This window comes from Molothrus ater, chromosome 11 (assembly GCF_012460135.2).
Source record: "Molothrus ater isolate BHLD 08-10-18 breed brown headed cowbird chromosome 11, BPBGC_Mater_1.1, whole genome shotgun sequence".
NCBI lineage: Eukaryota > Metazoa > Chordata > Aves > Passeriformes > Icteridae > Molothrus > Molothrus ater.
The window spans coordinates 4,379,567-4,401,491 of NC_050488.2; the positions used below are offsets into that span (position 1 = coordinate 4,379,567).

The 21,925-nt window shown below is 45.9% G+C and overlaps 1 protein-coding gene across 1 annotated transcript in view; it reads right to left on the reverse strand.

The window, feature by feature from the left end:
• The window catches only part of BSN (bassoon presynaptic cytomatrix protein), an 89,083-nt gene that overhangs the window by 56,282 nt on the left and 10,876 nt on the right, over nucleotides 1-21,925 (reverse strand). The window contains 1 exon segment of the mRNA XM_036391240.2: nucleotides 10,643-11,042. Coding sequence (XP_036247133.2) covers nucleotides 10,643-11,042 — 400 coding nt within the window.

The window sequence follows — 21,925 nt, forward strand, 5'->3', positions numbered from 1 at the left end:
GTTATATTTTGGAAGTTGCTGGATTTTTTTTAATCCTTCCTAATTCAATAAAGCAGTAACAATTGTCTACTGAGAGCAAGTAGTGGGATCCCAGAAGCAGCTCAAAGACAGATGGCAGCAGCAGCATGCCTGTTTGGGGATAGTTCTCAAAGCACTCTCCAATTTGAAAGCCACAATCATATCAGTTGGAAAATTAATATGGCAGGTCACAACATAAGGTAGAGTGTGTAAAAATAAATTTCAGGGCATTAGCTGGCCTGGGCCAGCATCTCAATACTGACTTGGTACTCCAAGAAAAAGTCAGGATTCATGTCCCAGTCTGCCAAAGGTCCCTTGAGCAGGTTGCTGAGGAGAAGATGACAGCACCATGCATGGGGTACAAGGGCTCACTTTAACTGGGCTTCACCTTTTGGGATGAATCCCAGAACTGTTGGTCTTGCACTAATATACTGTGCTCCATCAAATACTGAGAGTATTTGCTTTTCTCAAAGCTTGAAAGGTTTTGCAATACATAGAGTATGTAGGCAAAACAGAGGCAGGTGAACCCAAGGACAGGCCTCCAATAAGTATGCTCCTTATTTCAGAGGAATCCAGAAAGACAGGTAATTCAACTCTTTCTCAGGGCCCCAGAGTAATTTTAACACAGACCACTAGTTTTTAGCCAAACCTCTCCACTAGACCTGGTATTTTATCTAGTGGGCATCATACTGAAAACAGAGGTTCTCAGCGGGAAAGGGCAGCAAGCAGTGCCTTCCAGGAGATCAGGACAGGCATGGGATGTCTTGTGGGGAGGAAGGGCAACATGGTATACCTGAGAGAACAGGAAGGTCTGAACAGAACCACTGAGCAGCTCAGAGCCATGACAAAGCTGTTTTTGGAGGAACCTCGTATTCAAGGAGTCACAGGGACATGCCCTTTAGAGCTTCTAGGATATTCTGAAATTAGAGGGGAAAAAACCCCAAAACTAAAACCCCAAGGGGAGCTCCCACTCCTAGGTCCAAGCCCAGCAGTGCCCCACTCCATCCCACCCAGCTGGTTGCTGCACTACACGTGCAGCCCTATATGTTTGCATCCTTAGCAGGTTTTTAATGGGGAACGCTTGCTGATCCTGCGATTCCTGCAGAGCTGAGCTACGAGCAGTGACAAGCTCGTTTGCTCTTTGGGGACAGGGCTTCAAATAGCTGCTGGCTTGTGGCAATTAAAAGGGGCAGAGCACTGCCTGCGACTCCGGCAGCCGCGCTGTGACTGATGCAAGCGCCGGCTGGAGCGCTCTGATAAGGACGTTGGATGATTCAGAATAATCTGGGCTTTGCTGAACAGATGAGCCCGAGTGTTTGTGCTTCTGCTTCCGTCTAATGGGAATACTGGGCTGTGCTCATCAGAAAGGGGAGAGGGTGGCTGGAGGGAGGAGGGTACCAGAACTTCCTCTCTGTAAGACTGGTGGGCACGTCTCTCCTGTCTGCTGCTCAGGTCTCTCTTCCATGGAGGTCTCCAACTTGAGGGTCTGACCAGTTTGCCCCCTCAGCTTGGATATAGCAATGGGGTGGCAAAGGAGCTGGGGAGGGAGTAAAAAGTCAATGTAAAAACTTCTCATCCTGAAGGTTTTTTGCAATGCTGCTGCACAAACAGCTGGGCTTGATTAAGATACAGGAGATGCGCATCAAAGTGGGCAGGGCAGGGAGCAAGAGAGGAAGGGGAGGGACACACTTGTTGTTCTTCAGTCTTCAAAAACAAATTATAGCTGGTGTAGTACTGTGTTACATACATGCCTTAACTCCTTCTGACAAACCTTAAATCTCACCAGCCTGCTGCATAGTCTACTCCCATTCCATTAAGATCACATTTTGCTCTCTGGATTTCCAGAGCCATTCTAACAATTTGGCTTTGATTTACTCAAAGGAGAAAGCCATGCCACCGGCACAGTCTATTTACAACATAAACTGACTCCAGAATGGAAATATCCCCCCTTCGGCTGTCCTTGATCAAAAGGTTTGTAGCTGAGATAAAACACCATTTAAATCAGAGTTAAAATAGTCAGTTTTCATAGTCTGTCAGCACCATAGTCTGTCACCACCATCCTCAGATCTGGGCTGTCCAGGAGCACAGCTGCATATCATATCTCTGAAAAAAGCTGGGTATGGCAGGAGGGTGAGGTCTGGGAGCAAGGCTTGAATTAAGATGGTGAGAAATACCTCTGCAGGCATGAACTGCTGTTCCACAAACACCTCACTGCATACATAGGACTGCTTTCAGAAATCTCTGAGGCTTTTCAGCCCACCACACTATGTAAATCCCTTTTTAGCATCTAAATGTGACCATGGCCAAGAGACAGGACCAGGAAGAAGCAAGGTGGTTCATTGTGGTGGGAGCCCACACAGCTCTAAAAATAGCACTGGTGATCAGCTAAATTCAGGTTACAAGAGACACTGACAAGATGCCACCACCTCTGTCTTTAAGCACCAGAGAGACCTTGTATGTCACTATAATTCAAGGTGGGAAAAGCCACGTCACAACATCTCCTGTGCTGGGATTCTCCCACTGGGCACCTCTTGCTGCACCAAAGATGCAGACCTGGGACAGCGCCGTGGGGGGGGTGCAGAGTGGGTGCTAAAGTGCCTGACACCCTCCGTTACAACCACCCTGCTCTCTGCAGCTTGTAGAAAGACCGTAAATAGGAATGAATTCAGCTAGGATTAACTCAATCCCCATCAAAGCACTGAAAGCTCTTGAAGTTTCCTCCTAAGCGCTCCCCGAGGCAGCGCAGCGTTCCGGCAGCAAACACACATCACAGACCGGAGCGCACAGGCGAGGGCTGCACAGCCCTGCGCAGCTCCTGCTCTCGGGGCTGCAGCGAGTGCACCAAGAGGGAGCTGAGCGACTCAAACACTGAGAGAATTCACACTCTCGACCGGTAGGAAAACCTGGAGCAGCACCCGTGCGAGCAAAATATCCCCATCCACCACCACGGGCTGTAAGGGATCTTATCCCTCTGCCCGGGGATGTTCAGGGGCAGGGAGGGAAAGCACGAAGCTGCCACAGCAGAGCTCTCAAAGAGACAGGGAGCCGCTGACTCGGTACCCTGCTCCACTATGGAAAGCTTGACAGCCGCTTCCGATTCTCAGCTGGCTTTTCTTCTTAATGATGAAGTGATCTGGGAGTTGGAAGCCAGAGGAAAACCATGTCTCATCCAAGCAAACAGCTTGTTGTAACTTAATGTACCGAGGGAAGGAGGGCGCGGGGCGGCGGCGCTCAGCCCGAGCGGCTCGCCGGGCTCGGCATTTAGCGAGCGGCGGAAAGGAGGCCGCTTCCCATCCCTCGGGAGGGCTCCTCTTCACTCGCAGTTGTTTTAATTACCCCTCTGCACCGCAGCATCGCCCCAGCCTGCGGGAAGCCACGCTCTCCCGTGCCCTCCGAACAATTTTAACATGTCACCACAGCCCCTGCTGTGTCCCCGCGGCTCAGCCGAACCTGCCGTGAGCGGAGAGGACCCACCCTGGGCAGCACCAGCCCCCTCAGTCACCAGCAAGCGTTTAGCAGAGATCTTCTTTGACATTTTCTGCCAGAGAATTTTGCATTATTTGAATCATCCACGCAGAGCACAGCAAAAGGCGGCACATTGGGAGAAACAGCAGAATTACTCATGAGCTTTTTCTTTTCATGGGCTCTAACTTAAATGGTGATCTGTCAAAGAGATGAGTCGCACGTCATTGTGAATGGCTCCTGCTCGGGCTGCAGCAGGGGCCAAAAAGGCAAATAAGCCAATTTTAAGTAGAAAGGCTCAGCAAGAGCAAGTGTGCTACTCTCCAGCTCCATTTGAGTTGCTTCATTCAGTGTTAATCACCTCATTAAAAAATTAAAGTCCACCAAGGGATAACAGACACATCCTTCACTGCAATGCTGCAGATACATGATGGAACACCTGGTGTAGGGATAAAGGGATTAAGAGGTGAAGGGCAACGGTGAGGAAGGACTAAAACATGGCAAATATGCATACACATACAACCTGTTAGTTCAGGGTGATAAATCTCATGTTCCTATCAATATTTTCTCACCATTAAAAAATCCACAGAATATTCTGTGCAGCCACAAAGAGCAGATTTTTAGTGCCCAGCTCACAGGGTGCTCTTGAGGAGAGCTGTAGGGCAGAAAGCACTGGTCCCACCTGCCCATGGGGCAGATGCTGACCTCAGACACTGGGATGGAGCAGCCCTGTGGCAGCAGATGAGGCCAAGCATCCCTGCCCAGGCAGCTGCAGCCCAAATTGCTGTATCCTTAGGAGGAGGTAGCAGGCATGCCAAGCCCCAGCTCCTGCAAACAGCATCACCCACCGTCCATGCAGGTCACTGCTGGCTGAAGCTCTACTAAAAACAAAGAAAAAACTGGAATAAACACACATCTCGCTCCTATTGCACAGCAGGATCCAATGGAAAATTTCTCCCAGATCTGCAACGTAATGCCAACGACAGATTTATTTTTACAGCTATATGGTGAAGGAGGATGATCTCAAAAGACAAATCATTCTAAAATGGGCAACTTGACTCAGCAACACAGGGGTCTGGCTGAAAATAGGGTACAACCTACCACATACATACACAAAAAGCTGTCTAATACCACAGCAGAACAAAAACACTGCTTGCCCAAGGGTGTCCAGGGGCTTGATCTGATCACAGGAGAAAAAAACACACCTCTGAACTTGCTGACAGGTGAACACAAGGAAGGACAACTGCTGACAGAACCAGCCCCACCTCCCCAGCTACCCACAGACACCACAAGCATGACACCAGTGTGAAATGCCCCAAGGGATGCTAGACCAGAGAAACATTTATTTTTCAGACTCAACACCTATTCTTTAAAATGAGCAGGAACTATAACCTCTAAACAGAACCTTGTGTTTATCCATGAGCACAATAATACAGGTGCAGGACATGCAGGAGATGCAGGACCACACATGTGCCAATGGCTGAGGCTGGAGGTGCTTCATGGCCAGGAAAACAAACACTTGCTGAGGTCCCAAGGGCAGGAGAAAAACCTTTTGGCTTTGCCTTGTTCAGCTAGAGAAGAGACTGTGTAAATGTATTATCACTGTCACATTTTATCCTCTGCCATTCCTCCCGTTGCAAAGAGCTACATCCAACATGGAGTGGATGCACCCAGAGGAAACTCAGAAATTTAGGAAATGTCACGCCAACATGGCCCCATGGCTTTTCAATAAAGATCCAAAGAGGTGAAGAACACTTTGGTTGCTTGAAAAGGCAGGGAGAAACAAGGGAGATCAAATTTCTCACAATACTCATGTTTAATTATCTATCAGAAAGTAGATCCCTGTTTCCATCCAGTCCTTCAGTGCTCAGCCCTGGGTGAAAGCACTGATGCCAACAGGGATTCTACCCACACTTGCACAGCATCAGAGACCTGTGAATGTTTGGATGTTGAATGAATGACAGGCAGGAGAGGAGAGATGGGGATGAGAGGAAGAGATGGGGATTCACTGCCATTAATAACAAACATTGGTTTAATGTAGAACTGATAACCCCTCTGGCCTGCTAAGCACAGCCCTTGCCTTGCAGGGTTTCTGAACCAGTGGTCACTAGTCAAGCCAAAGCCTCCTGCAGGGTAAGTAAGATAGATTGGGCCCCTAACTCACAAATATGCTGGGTTTTACTGAAAACTGGACCAACATGGTGCAATATGTGAAACTGGGACAATGAACCAAATGAGAAATGGGGTCCTTTGAAAGCAGTGTAAGAAGAGCTTCACAATTTCAATATTTGAGGTTTTTCAGTCACTGCGAAATGACTGAGGCGATGCTGTGGGCAGGCACCACTCTTGACAGTACAGCCAGGTTGGAAAAGGCTTTGGATCACAAACATTCCTCCAGTGCCAACAAGCCCCACTCCTCCCACCAAAGATGCTCTGCATTGTGTCACCCTTCAGCTTCCCCCAACTTCTTTTTTCCACTTTACCCAAATTTTCTTAATACTACTGAGCAGAAAACCATCTGCTGTGAGGTTATGACAGGATAAACACAGCCCTACACAATGTTCACATTATTTCAGTCTCATCTCCTCAGCTGATGGTCTATTTTCCATTAATACAATTTAAACATTTACTTAAAAACTTTAAATTATTTTTGTGGCTACCTCCTCTTGCTACAGATAACTCAAGAGGTGCTGAGAATTTTCTTCCCCTGTCAAATAACCCTGACCACTGTTGGGAAACCAACCAGCAAGTTTTTAATTCTCTTTAAGACTTTTTACGTTTAGCTTGCTGAAGGTCCGTGACCAAAGGTTTGTGATGAGCTTACATGGCACAGAGCATGCAGGGAACAGATTTGCTCTCAAATATTTTAAATATTTCATAATTCATTATATTCATAGCATAAAAAGTACAAAGAACTTCTTCAATCTCCCTAAGTGGAGCTAAAAACGTGGGGCAGAACTGAAGTTTAACAATTATAAGTCATAAATACGGGCACAAATACAGCAAATATAATCAAAACAGCTCGGGGACAAAAGCAGGGCCTTCAAAAAGAAAGTAATTTGGTAAAGAACACACATGTATAAACATGTTCCTTTTATTCAGGGAGGTGCATCTGAATATTTATGAAACTGCCTCTAATAAACACTACTTCAAATTGAAAAAGGCACAATAGAAATGTAAGGCAGACAAGAAAGGTTTCCTGTAATCCCAAGTGGTTCAAAGCAGACCTATTAGGCAGTCAGGCATTTTGAGTTTCATTTCAGCTCTAACTAAAGCACACGTTTTAATGCTGTGCTGCTGCTCTTGATTAAAATCAAACTCAAGTTCCTCGTGTTTTTGGTTTAGCGCTTAGGATGGTGAGAAAACAAATTAAAAGAAACGCAACAAATTTTAAGAGAAGACTGAAGAAGAAATTAATTTATCAAATTAGCAATGTGCAGTAGCACTTCAAAACCCCAGAGAAGCAGAAAGGATGCCTGCAGGTTACTCCTTATGATACCAAACAGAGCAAATCCAATCAGATGAACATGCTGCTGGATCAGTCAGGCGAAAGCCACAGGAGCAGCAGAACAAAGTGAAAGATGTATAAAAAGAGGATTTTCTAAACCTATTGTACTGGTTTGAAACTGAGCTATTCCCCCTGGAGGAGATGACAGCATCACTGGTATGGTCCTGCAGAACAAGCTGTCCAAAAACACCCTCAGAGACAACACAGAGGAAAAGTAGAAAAAAAGTTTTAATGAGAAATTAAAAACATACTAGAATGTGAAAGCTGCAATGTTGCACTTAACACATCTCCATTCAAAAACCTATTTTCTGCACAGGACTGGAAACAAACTGCTAGATTTTAGCACGTTATTTTAAAACTTGTTGTCTTTAATGGTGCCACCATTGCTCCCTGCTTGATAATTCCCTTTCCTTGCTTAAAATAACTGTCTGTGGCAAGAGCACTGACCTTCAGGAATAAGTGAATGAACAAGGAAAGCAGCCCACCAGCACACGACCAAATTGAAAACGATGACAGCAGCTATTTCAGGGCACAGGATGAACAGAGGGAACAATATAATTATCTACATGTAAAATATGAGTGACACCAGCAGCAGACAGGAACTTCTGTTTGCCCAGTCTTGTGAAACAAGAATGAGCTGCTGTTCAAAGGAATAAACAGACAGTGAAATAAAAACCCAAAAAGAGATTTTGTTTTTCTCAGCAAGTGATCAACTCAAGATGCCACAGAAGCTGATTGCTTCGTCAGCACAGAAATTCATTACTTGCTTTTAAGATAAAATGATCATCAAGCCAAACAAAAAGGAATAAAATAACAGCCAAAGAAAAATAGTATTTCAAAGGGAATTATGTGCCTCTGAGGAGAAGGTATTACTGAAGTACAAAGTGAAGGTGTTGCCGTCAACCCTCCTCTGAAAAATCTGCTCTTGGAGTTGAAAGTGGCAAGACAGGGCTTGATGGATTACAGCTCACACACTAAGTCTATTATTTTCTTTAAATATATATTACGAAAAGCTATTTTATGCTATGGATATATATACAAGTAAAAGACTAATGAAAACAAAGTGTTTATACAAGATTTATACCCCAGCTCTCAAAAAGGTTTGAGAGATCATTATGCCAAACCAGCCCTGCGGCTCCTCCCTCACCATGCCAGTGGTTTCTGGCAGTTCAACAGATTGCACAGGAGAGGATGTACCAAGCAAAACACAATTTTGGTTTTCTTGGGTTTGATTTTCTTAGAAAATGTGGTATTTTTGATGATTTAATCCTGCTAGAGAGCCTTGAAAGCAGAAAGAAGTCACAAATTCATATCTACTGCAGCACAAAGTGGCAGTACCAACTATACACACGAAAGTAGATTCATAAAGAAATGCAAATAGAGAACACAACACCTCATGAGCAATGCTGTGCAGCCATCCTGCAGCACCTGCTGGGTTGGAGGGACCAGACTGTGTGCATGTTTTCCCTGTGAGAGAAGGCAGTGGAGCAGCTGGGCCCAGCATGACCACCCTTGGAAGATTCCAGGACCCAATGGGGTACAGCCCTGAGATCCCTTCTCTGCTTGCTGCTTTGAGCAGAGGTTGGAACAGGTAACCTCCAGAGATCCTTCCCAACCCAGCTCCCACCACCAAGATAGAGAGTACCCTTCCAGCTGCCTCCACTACCCCCCAGTAACAGCACCAGGATGCCTCAGGCACCTCTCTGTGTGACTCTGGAGTAGCAGCACAAGGAATGATGTTGAGGAAAATGAGTCACACTTCCAACAAGGCAGCAACCACTGCTGCTCCCCCAGCCAGCCCATCACACGGGCTGCTAACATGAGCTGCAAACACTTCTCTTGGACAACTGTTTTCATCCCCAAGCTCCCACAGCGACCTACTTACAAGTCATAAGGTTGCTTGCTGCTGAAATGCATATTAAACTCAGGACAGACCAAAAAAACAACCTCTTTTTCCATTTCAGGTCCAATTTCTTTTTATTTGAGGTTTTAAAATGCTCTGCAGTCAAACACATTTCTGAGGGCACAGAGACCTAGAGATGCCAAGAGCAAAATGGCCTAGAGCAGCTAAGCAAAGTCTCTGTGCACAGACATATTTTAGCATTGGCATCTGCAAGAGAGACTCAGGGTAGAGCCCACTGTGGGTAAACTCTTGGGGCAAAGCAGAAGAGACAAGACCAGAGACTGAGAAACCGTTGCATTTTTATTTTGTTATTTCCTTGTTAACTGATACTGTTCAGAGAAACTGGACAACTTTCAAGGCAATGCTTGGACACCAAATAATGTTCGGCAAATCTAATTAAAGATGAAACTTATAAGCAAAACAGGAAAGCAGCCCATGGAATTTCTTTGCAGAAGCCTGAATTTCCACCTCAGGGCTCTTTATTAAGATCTGAGACCTTATTCAGACCTTTGCAGAGGTAAATACCTGTGAAGTAATATCAGGAACCAGCTAATTATGCATCATTATAGCAGGGGTATCTCCTTCATGGGGCAAGACTATTTACAAGGGCATGTCGTGACAGGACAGGGTGGAATGGGTTCAAATTCAAAGACAGTATGTTAGACTAGATAAAAGGAAAAAATTCTTTACTATCAGCATAGTGATGCACTTGAAAAGGTTGCCCAAGGAAGCTGTGAATGTCACATCCCTGGAAGTGTTCAATGCCAGGCTGGATGGAGTTTGGAGTAACCTGGTCTAGTGGAAGGTATCCCTGCTCATGGGAGCAGGCTGGAACTGCATGATCTTCAAGGTCCCTTCCAAAACAAACCATTCCATAACTCTATGATTTCTCCATCTGGATAAAGGACTGCAAGGCAGGAGTTCCTCAAACAAGGATGTTTAGACACTGCTGTGTCTAGCATCAGGAGCAAGCACTGTACAAAATGGCTACTAGCAGTAAATCCTGGGCATCCAGGGGGCTTCAGTGCCTAAATCCTGTCTTATCAAGCACTGGAGTGGCACAGTTGCTTTTCAAAGTGCAGCTTTAAGTTTCTGTTTTAAGATCAGAAACCCCTGTGGTTTGGCTCTTAACAGCTGAAAAAACCATCCAGTCACTTCCCACCCTGTGTGGAGATCTGCGACCTGAGAGATTGGCACAGGGAGCCCCTCACCTCAGCCAGCCCCAGCACCCACCTCCGGCACCGCAGCCGGATCCGCCCCCAGAGCCCAGAGCATCCATCTCACACATCCCACGGTGGGAGCGCTCCTCCCCCGGCCCTGCCGCGTGTTGTGCACGACTCCTGGCGCTTCCCTCCCTGCGCCGAGCGTGAGGCTGCTGGAACCCACCAGAACCTGCTGTGAGTCAGGGGCTGAGACACTCCTCACCTCAGCCTGGAGTGCAGCCCCCTGCTCCCCTCCTTGCTGTGGAGTCCTCTGACTCCGGGACAATTTTGACAATGGAGAATTCAGCCTGTTTTGGGGTCTCAACAGAGACTGAGCCCTGGTAATCTACCAACCCCCTTCAACTAATTTATCTGCCCCATTTCATCGAAGCTCACATTATCACAACTATTCCCTTATTACCAGCAGAACCTTTGCTCCTGGTGAATGCTTAGTAGCTGCTAAAAGCAAAGGTGCAACTTCTGTGCTTGGAGAAAGCAAGAACCCACCCGAAGCAGCCAGGAGGCTGCATGAGGAAGAGGAGGCGTTACCTGGGTGAGGTGCGGGTTGGGGTTGAAGCCACACTGGTTGCAGACCTTGCTGTGACACTGAGTGCAGGCATTGAAGTTAGGCTGGCCGGGGGAGGAGGTGAGCTCTGTTGTCTTGCAGATGGGGCAGAGGGTGCTGCTGGGGAGGGGGGCGATCTGCGGGACGGAGTAGGGAGAGGTGGGGGTGCTGCCCCGCTCCGGTGACACCGAGGGAGACCTCCCCGAGCCCTGGCTCCTGGCGTCCACCTGCAGCGTCCTCCGCGGCCCTTCTGCCGCCGCTGCAGGCTGGCCCCGGCCCCGCATCTCCCGGGGGCTCTGGGAGCTGCCTGCAGTCTGTGCGAGGGAGGGCGATGCTGACCGCTGGCCCCCGGCCTGCTCCAGCTGCTCCGGTCTCCTCAGCGTGCTGAAACACCATCAAAACATACAAAATAAGCCCAGGTTTCAAACATTTGTATGTCAGTTAATGTAGAAAACTGCTACAGCACCCTCTCCCCCTCAAAATCCCAGCTCAGCCAAGAAGGGATAGCAAAACCCCACTGCAAACCATGAAATTGCTCAGATCAGCAGAAGGATACATGTTACCTTACGAAACGAGGCGCGATTTCAGCTTTCTCTTATATAACCCAGCGGCAGAGATGCAATTGAATTACTCGGTGTATTCTGAGTTGAACTTTAGTCAGAAAGTTGCACATAAAAACGTGCGTGAGAAGTTTGAGAAGCTCAGCCTCCTGCCAGCCAGGGCTCCCAGCGCTTCTCCAGCACAAACCCACTGGAAGAGGCAGCCGTGACTCTGCCTTGCAGCCTACAGGGACACGACCAACACGCACTAAACTGGCTTCTCACAGCCTACTTTCACGAGTGGCTGTGAGACCAGAAGCCTGCAAAGAGCCTATTTATTAAAGGAAAACCCCTCCAGAAGCCTAAGGGAGGCAGGAGAACTACTTTTACTTCCTCACCTGTCAGGCAAAACCATGCACGTCACTGGTGAAAGCAGCTAAGGGCTTGTTTCCCAGGGGCCACAGCAGTGGGAAATCAAGGGAGAGCACATGGGCTTCCCCTTTAGTAACCAGCACTGAAGTGGCAAACACAACAGGGATTTTGTGGGCTAGCTGCCCTCAGCTGAACCCTCTTCTGGGTGATGTGAGTCTTGGCTGGGCAAAAAAAGCCAGCTGGGATGACTCTGGTCACCAGGACAGGGTGATGAAACCTCCCTGTGAAACCAGAGCTACTTACAAGGAGCAACCCTGAGGTTGGCATGGCACCCACTGCTGGTTCTGCAGCAGTCCCGCAGTCCCATAGCCTGTGTAAGATGCTCAGCACCCCACAGTGCTGAGGGATGCTCCTGGCCATCCCAAGGAGCTCTGGAGCAGCTCCAGGTGCAAGAGCTTTGAGCTGTTGTGCTGCAGTGCACAGCATGACAGCCTGCACACCCTCCTCCCATGTGGTTTCAGGGCAGGCACCCTGTAATGTGCTGCTGATGGGTCACAAGTGCACAAGAATGAATCTATGATGGAAGATACTTATCTAATTACCAAATAATTTGGTCCATGTGCTTATCAGTAACACCCACAAATATTTCTTGAAAAAGCAGAAGCCCTAATGCCCTCACTACCTGTGATCTACAGCTGTTTAAGGAAAAGTATTACTCAGAACCTCAAATTTAATACATTGTTGGTTTACCCAAGCAGGGTCTGACCTTATAAAGGTTTAAAAAGAGAACTTAAATGCATAAAACTAATGAAATTCAAAGTGCATGTTGCCACAGTAATAGGAAGTTGGATGAAAATAAATAGTAAAATAGCACTTTGGGAATACTTTCCGGCTGCAGGTTGAAACCCACATCTCTGGAGAAAGAATCACAAAAATAATAAAGCAAAGCACTAAGGGAGAGAGTGATCTGTTCTAGTCTGAAGAGAAAATTGCTCCTGGCCCTACAGTAGCACCTGCCATGAATGTTGTTGGCATGTGCTGCCCCTCCATTGTTAGTTCTGACACTCTTCAGTTCAGATTTGGGGTTTGACTCCTGATGTCAAGGGCTGCAGAGCTACTGCCTCATAAAACACATAAAACCATCTGTAACTGGTGGAGATTGGAGAGCTCAGCCCCAGACACCAGAAGGAAGTACTGTCAGAAAGCAAAATGCACCTTCTCACTTAAATTTAATATTTCTATAAAACCCTCAGCATTTATGTATTAGACACACCCTATCCTAATGGTGTATTAAACAACTCTGAAATAACATTATATGGTCAAATAAATAATTGTTGTTTGGAAAAGCAGAATGGTTTTCTGCCCAGAGAAGGCTGTGGCTACCCCATCCACTGAAGTGTTCAAGGCCAGGTTGGATGAGGCTTGGAGCAACCTGGGATACTGGAATGTGTCCCTGCCCATGGCACGGGGTGGAATGAGATGGTCTGTAAGCTCCCTCCCATCCCAAACCATTCTGTGATTCTATTCCACTGCAAATTTCAAAATTCAGGGGTTTTCCCCATTTGATATGAAAAATACTTGCCACCAAGTAAGAATTCTGACTCCATCAGGGAGCTGTCAGATAACCCACAGACAAGTTCAGATTTCCTACCCCAAACAGCGTGGCTCTCTTGGAAATGCAAAAGCCCATGAGGAACAATACAGCAGGTGCTGTTATTTTGCCCTGAGCCCCACTGCTGGGACATCAGACAGAGGAGGGTGGTTGGTGCTCCCTGTCTGGCAGGTCAGTGCTGCTCCAGAGATGCTTTCCCAGACTGGGCTCGAGCTCCCTCCCAGCCCCCTGCACTTTCTCAAGTGCTAAGTAATGCTGGGCACCACCTCCGTCCCATTCCCAGCAGCAGCTTCACTCCATGCACTTCTACCAACACTGCATTTATTTATTTTAAAATTATCCAGGATGCCTCAACCCCTCTGTGACACAGGCTGTGCTGTCTCTCACTTGCACCAGTTGAACATACCCGTGAAATTTTAAGACCAGAAGAAATCATCTGGTCTGTCAAATACAGTAACTCAATGCAGGACAGATGCCTCAGGAAAGAACATGAGAATAGTCATATGGAATCAAACACAGGCCCACGCTCACTGCATCTTCTGCAAGGATGATCCAATATTTGTATGATTTGTACCCATCTATGATACCTTTTTTTTTTCCTGTTACAAAAGCCCAAACTGCAGCTCAGCCCTATTTTGGTTTTTTTACAGGCTTTATCACTGATAGTTAAGTAGCACTCGGCTGCTAACCAGTTCCAAAGAATTCCTCCCAATTCCACTAGAGTGTCTATTAACAATTAAATTGGAATGCCTTAATAAGGCAGGATTTCCTCTGTTTGATGGGGGATGTATTGATTCTGCACTGCTCTAATTGCTGAATTAAATATTGGGTGAGATGGAGTCAAAGATCTCTGCAGGGTCCAAACTCAGCTGCACACTCTGTTACAAATGGAGTAATAATTTTGTACAACTAAAGCATATCAAGTGTTTGACTGAGTGTATTAACAATTATACTGTTAAAGTTTCCATTTATGATGTCCTATGAATGCTTTTTATCACAAGAAGGGCAGGCAGGCAGCTCTACTCACCTGCCCACAGTCACTGGGAGGGTGGGCAGCTACTGTTTCCTTCCTTTCTTCATTGTTTTTAAATTAAAAAATTGAAAACTTCTTTCTTTCTAAAACTCCCTCCATTTTCCAGCACAAAGCTAAGTAACAGAAATTAACTCCCAGCTCCATGAAAGAGAGGTGGTAAAGCTGCAAGGTTGCTGCCACAGAGCCCAGAGCTAAAAATCAACCTGAGACATTAATCCATATCCAGCTCTGCCTCTCCATCAGATACTTCTGATTAAAAGGCACAGAAATTCCCTAGTTCCACTCGGGAACAGACATGGATATGAAACCAGCCTTTCTATTTAGGGCTGACACAACATCCTGGGAGGAGATGGGTAAGTACTGAGGGGGAAGAGCTGCCCAAGATGATCAGAAGCATGAACAGCACAAAGAAAACCAAGGGTCAAAGGCATTCACCACAAAATCAAGCTCAGCACTGTGAGATGTCACAAGCACCTCAGATTTTTTATGCCTCATTTTTCCCCTAATGTAAAAATAAAGTTTTTGCATTAAAATTACAAAAAATTGGGAAAGCTTTAGAAACAAAGTCCTACTTACAGCCAAAACAAATGTTAGACTGCTTGCTGGTTAATATTTAATTTCAGGAAAACATGATTTGTCCTAAACCAGACTTTTGATGCCACAGCAGCACCAGGGAAAAGATGTCAGCAGCATCAGTGGAGATAAAAGCAATGCAATGACATAGCACTGGTTTACAATTCTCTGCCAGCAAATTGGTACAGCTTTCTTATTTGGGAATTCCCAGGTAAAGTCAGGGTCTGTAGGAGGGAATTGCTCTAATTTAACTCAAGTGGGTTCATCAGTGCCACTAAATTTTACAGGCAAGACCCAGGCTTGGAGCCAGCATCCCAAGAGATGTCAACAGGCCCTTTTTCACCAGAGGTGCTAACTTGGGAGCAATAACCATCACAAGGTAAATGCCAACACTGTTAATGTCTCTGCTATAAAATCAAGCAATAACAATATTACACAAAATCTACATGCACAGCTGGTAAATCAAGTCTTGTTGACTTGTGTGGGAAAGTTCAAGAGACAACATTGGTTTTCTACTGATTTATTGGTTTTTGTCTAATTTCACATCCCTGCCTTGAGCACACTGGCCACATCCACCTGCTCAGCTGCCACAAAACTCTGGCAGTGATTGCATCCACAGGAGCTTGGCATTTGTGGTCTGAGTAAATCCTTCAGGAGCTGCAGCCCTTCTGTGCAAATGAGAAACACGGATTGCATCCCTTCCTCTGCCTGGTGCTAAGGGAAATGGGTCCTTGCTTGCTGGGCAACTATCTAATTACTGCATTGTAGTAGATAAAAACCATGAAAATAAGTGGCAGTGTCATCATTATTTTACAAATTTCATGCCCTGCTCAGGCTTTTCAAAGAGGAGCTGATTTTGTCCATGGAAGGGAGCTCCCAGCTTCAAAATCAGATCAAAAATCAGCAAAATGAGGACAAGCAAGTCTTTTCTGTTAGTGGGGAAAAAAAAAGAGGGAAAGCTGGGTAGAAAAAGAGGGAAAATGATTGTCTACCTGCAGTAAAACCAAGGGGATGAGCAGCAAACAGCTCAGGATAAAGCATGAAGAGAGACATGTGAAGAGGCTCACACCCAAAAGAGGGAGGCTGGGCTGACCAACAAGAATTAGAGCTGCTCAGCTATGAGCAGAGATTTGACCTAGTTGGTTCAACTGAAACCTGATGTGAACATCCACATGACTGATTTTAAGAATCACTGAGTATAACCTATTAAGAAAAAAAACAGGTAGCTAAACAAGCAGGCAGTTGTACTCTAGGTCAAAATGGCACTGGGTTTGACTTGGAAAGACATAATTCTGAATGGTTATGGGTTGGCAAAGGAACAGCACGGGACAATAGCAAATGTTAGCTGGTATACACTGCCTGTCAGCAAGTCTGACTAGAAAATAGGACAACGCTTTTAATAAATAAACAGAAAAAAGAAGTGTCTGATGTGGAGGGCCTTTGGTTTCAGCTCTGTGCACTGAAAATCTCACACTAGTGATGCTCAGATATACCCCAAGCTTGGGTGTTCTATTGGGGGAAGCTTGTAGCTCTAAAAAGTCCTACATCCAACACAGGGAATCCTGTATCAGGCTCTGCTTTGACAAAGAAAAAGCCCCCAGCAGTTACAGAATTAAGCACTTAAATCCAAGTGCCTCTAAATTAATTACACTGATGTCCATGCAGAAAGAGAATCACTCTGGAAATGGATGGTTTAAAAACAGCAAATGTCACACAGCTGAAATCAAAACAGAAAATACGAAATGGTGACTAGAAACTGTCAAGGAGTATTTTATTAGATGGCAACACAAGCACTCTTGTGAAAGGCCCAGTGTTTAATGACTTGCTTTTGTGAGCAGTGGAAAAACCCTGTTCTCCTGCAGCTTTGTGCTCCAGGGTTGCCTTATCCCCATCAAATAAGATGCAGCTTCTGTCAGGCATTTTCCTGGTGACTGAGGCATCCCTAAAGCTCATCTCCTGATGCTGACAGTGTACTTGAGCTCCTACCTCCACCCCATCTGCTAATAATGCAGGTCCTTAATCTCTACCCTCATACCTATTCTCATAAATACAGAGAAATGGGATAGTCTTGAGTCCTCTGCCTCACTGTTACACCCTGCTGGGGCTGGGCTTCAAGGAGGGGCTGCCAGGCAGGTGGCGGCACAAGCACTGGCAACCAACACACCAAACTAACAGCCCTCCCCAGGGGTGGAGCTGCCGTGGGTGAGCAGTGCTGCATGCACGGTGTCCCTGCCAGCTCCCTCCTCTGGCCTTGGCTCTGCAGGAGATAACACACCTAGAGCTGCTGCTGGTTTTCCCCTTTGTTTGAAATGCCATGCATGGAAAGGTAACAGGAACCAGGAGATTTCCAGTTTACACAGCCACCACAAACCAGTTATTCTCTGTCTTAGCACCATGTCTAGTTCAACCCAGAATCTGCAACAGGAGAACACATCAATGTCACTCTCACTGCTGCTCTGTCAGGCACGGCTGTTGAGAGGCATCTGCCATCTTATTAGCTGAATCCCACATAGCAGAAGAGGGGTTTATGACTGATTTAAGCTCTAAATAAGCATTTACTTGCTTATTTTCATTCCTGCACAACTGCCTTTTTGTAAAGGTTTGTGAATCATTATCATTTGCAGTTAGACTAAATGATCATTGAAGGCCCTTCCAACTCAACATACTTTATTTTCAATCCTATTTTATTGTATTCTGTTGTTTACAATTCTAATTTTGCTATGTGGCAAGCAAATACTTAATTTGCACCTTACTTAGCCCTGGTTGAGCCAAGACTAATTTCTTTAGAGCACTTTGCAATATAAAACCAGAGCAGTGGCTGTTCCTGCTCACCAGACCAACATCCCCAGACCTCTCCAAAGACCCCCAAGGTCAGATGTCTGTTAGACACCCTATAGAGACCATAATGAACATCTGCAATTAAATGCAAGGCAATGCCTATAGAGTCCAGAGGAGCCTCTATAAACCCCAAGACCTGAACTGGAGCCAGGGCAGAGTTTTGCATCTCTTACATGAGCTTTCACAAGCCAGAAGGTGACTGAGTGACCTGCAGACCACCCCATGCTGCTCTGGGGAGCTGCTCTGGGGAGCTGCTGCTGCCTGAAACGTGTGGCCACCACTGTCAGGATCTTGGCCAAACCCTTCAGAGCCAAAGGCAAACGGGCCCGGCAGAAGAGCTGGCAGGTAATGATCTCAGTTCCATATATATCAAAGAGATCACTTCTCAGATAGCTTTACAGGAGCAGGCACTATAAAGGTCCAAAGGTTTGAACAGGGTCTCCTTTTTAAATGATATAATTGTTACTGAGAACATTAATGATCTTGAACTTCAAAGTATTAAAATACCCCAGGGGTAAGTGCAGTGTCCGATATTCATTCTACTTCAGCAACAGGGAAAATCTGTTTCCTCTGTGATAGCTGAAAACTACATTTAAATCTTCCAACGACAGAGTAGAAGCCACCTCTTGATCAAAATGCCATCAGCTGCAGGGTGTGAGAGGAGCTGTACAGCTCAGTGAGGAGAACCAGGAAAGTGTAGGTGCAGAGCCAGGGCTTCACCGTGCCTGGGATGAACACAGAGATCCTAGAAAGGCTATGGGGTATCTAATCCCTCTCTGCCTTCTCTGGGCACTTAGGAGGTATCTGGAAGATCAAAGACAAGGAGGAACATCACCTCATCCAGTGAATGGGTGCAGTTGGAAGGTCAGCTTTGGACCTTCAGGGCAGGTGAAGCCTTGGAGTCTCTGGGGAGACCTGGAGGGACAGGAGGCATCAGTCACCCCAGCTGCTGGACCTGAGGACACTGCTGAAGGGGAGGATGCTCAGCAGGTCTGGGGTCGTTAAGTGCCCCTCATTTAGCATCAATTCAGGTGATGCTGAGGGTGGCCATGCTGCAGCCTGCACACGAAAGTGAGCTGCTGCCTGCAGAGCTCCTCTCCTCTTTACTGCAGGATTTGGAAGGTCTGCAATGAATGATGAAGAGCTGTGCCACAGAGTTATGGCCCTGCGACCAATACCAAGGAGCATGTAGGGAAACAGCAGCTAAAACAGGGATAAAAGTCCCCAGGAGCCACGGAGAGGTGTGGGCTGGAGCCGTCTCTTCGGTCTGATTTCCACTCAGCTACTCAATGTGTTGCCTCCATATCCTTCCCTGTACAACTGATTGCTATGAGCAAGGCATTTATGTGTGTTAAAATTAGATAAAAGAGCCATGACAATCTTGAAAGTACTGTGGGCAGCAGAAAGGATGAGGATGCTGGGGAGAGCACCCCAGGCAAGGAGCAGCCACTCCCCTCAGCCTTCATCCACCCCCATCCTACATCTGAGCTCTGGCAATGAAAGGGTAGAAGAGCTGATTGCTGCAGTCACGCTTAACTGAAGGCCTTTGTCCCAGGAAAGCCAACACCATGAATTACTGCTCTGTATTTACGAAATGCCAGCAAAGCTGAAAGATAAACCATGGCATGAAGCTAAGGAATTTTTATGGCACACGGCTGGTGAAAGCTTATCTTGTAAATCTATGATTATAACCCACGCCCGCCCTCCTTGAGAGCCTCTCTGATTTTAATTAGCAGCGACACAATTTTTTGTTTAGTTCGTTAGCTATTCCCTAAAGCAATGCAGAGTGAAGCTACCTGCTCTGGACTTAATCCTGTGACAGGAATGTGCCTGCTCTGAGGAGCCAAACCTGACACACAAACTTTCAGTAACAGTGACTGTAACAGACTTGGCTTCAATCTACTTGCAAGACTGGGAAAAGACACAGAAATTCACATGATTACTATAATTTTCAGATACAACTGGGAAATAAAGAAGAGAAAAAGTGAGAAGGTTTGTTAGAAAGAAATTAAAAGCAGCAGGTGGAAGGGTAACAAAGGGAAGTTTCCATGGCACCTGTTAGCAAAACATGCACTGTCAAGAAAAGGTTTAAGACAAGGCCATAACACAGCAATATCATTAAACAACCAAGCTACAGGAGTAAAAAGCAATACTTAGAATGAAAAATCATCTCAAGTGGGAGAATTTTTAGGATAAAAATGTAGAAAGAAAGGGGAGAAAGAAAGAAAGAAAGAAGTAATAGAAGATGAAGAAATAAGGGGAATCCTTCTTATGGGTTAATAACTTATCAGGATTTAGGACACCAAGGATAGAGGCAGATGGTCAGGTTTTCACAAGCAGAGGTGCAGGATTTTGCCATGGGATAAATGGGATATTCATAAATGGCTTGGGAAGGAGGGGGGATAAAGAAAGGACAAGTTTGCTGAGCCATGGAAATTTATTCAGCATATTCAAAGCTAAAGCTGAATGCAAAGAGCTGTAGAAGGCTCTCCTGAACTGGATGTCTCGAAACACCATGGCAGGTGAAACCCAAGGTCAAGAAATGCAGAGTGAGGCACAGAGAACAACCATAGCCACATGTAGTGATGGGTTCTAAATCAGACTCTGATGCTCTGCAAAGAGTTCTGCAAGCCATGTTGGACCATTCTCAGAAAACATCAATTTAATGCTCATCAACAAATATAGAACAATCCACCCCAAAAAATACACAATTAAGTTATTTTGGGAAAAACGCATTTTGGAAAGCAATTCAAAGAGAAGAGCAAAGGCAGCCTGTTCCCTTGACTTGCTTCTGGCTTCCTTCCCCACAAAGAGTGGCACCAAGGTCTGGTTTTGCAATTCTCCCTTTTGCATTCAGGCTTGACTCTGTCCAGGAGCTGGATGGATTCCTGCAGGTGCTGGCTGGCTGCACAAAACGAACCCAACACGAGCACCGTTTGTCACAGGTGGGCAAAAAAGGGTCAATGCAGGCGTCTGGCTCCAACAGCTCAACATCTCCAGTCATGTCCACACCACACAAGGGTCCCCAGACTTCTACCTTCCACAAGAAGTTGGTATTCAACCATTAAGAAACTGGGAAGACTGCAGGGCCCTTCTTTTGGATGAGTTCCACCCATGCTCCAAAATTAAAATCTGATGCAAAAAATGTATCATTATCCATCTCCATGACAGCTTGAGTCAACCAAACTCAGCCCGGAATGGAGAACAACATTCATTCCAGGCATAAAAAAAAGGAAGATCCATCAGAAAGAGAAGTGCTTTTAAAAAAGAGGCAGTAATGACAGACCAGAAAGAAACTGGTTTGTATTTTTAGAAAAAGGAAAGAAAAACACAGTTAAAAAGCAATTTCCAGGAGAGGAAATCAGAGTGCCATACTGTAGAGAGACAGGCAGCTCCTGGTGACTGTGCAGCAACCAAAAAATCCTGACTTTGCACCCTCATTTATCTGAGCCCGAGCAAATGAAACAAAGCACCTAATTTTTTGTGTGTGTCTGTGAAAAACCATAGCATTTTTATCCATCCTGCAATTTATGTCTTTGCACCTCTACACATTTTGGCTATCTCATAATAGTCCCTTTACCTCTTCCTCAGGCCATTTAGGTCCTTAATTCTAGTTTTTTGTTGTTGCCTCAGGTTACCAGGAGAGCAGATATCTGAGGTGTGGAAGAGCAATCAAGAAATCACTTGGGCAGGGACTGAGGAAACAGCCATCAACTGATCCCCCACAAAGAGCTCCAAATACAGCACATGGGGAGGGGTACATGGAAACTGATGAGCCCCCATTTCTCTGTGAGGAGGAGAAATCTGTGTCCAACACGGCCAGGTGCCTTCAAACAAAATCTTCACATCAGGTTATGTTTCTCAGAAACACTTCTCAGCTGCAGATGTTTCTTCATACCTGACATTCCCCACACCAGCTCACAGGGTCCAGAAATGTATTTTATTCAAGACTCTGCTTGCAAGTGCCTGGTGGGACACTGCCCAGGGGCTGGCACTGGATGGGCTCAGTATCAGTGTTTTTGTGTCTTAGATTTGCACTTTCTGGTTTTCAGAGATATGAACTGGAATAGCAAACCAAATTCAGAATTATGTTTTTATATGTAAAACTCATTATTCACAACAGGAAAGGTAAAGGAAACCCAAGGAACAATACATTACCAATACTGTCAGAGACACCATCAACTTCAATATCTCAAGCTGTTTAATTTAAATGTACTTTTGAAACAGAAGACTCAGAAATTCCCCTACCAAATTCTTGATAGGATCAAAGGAAAACATTTCTCCAGCTTCTGCAACTCTT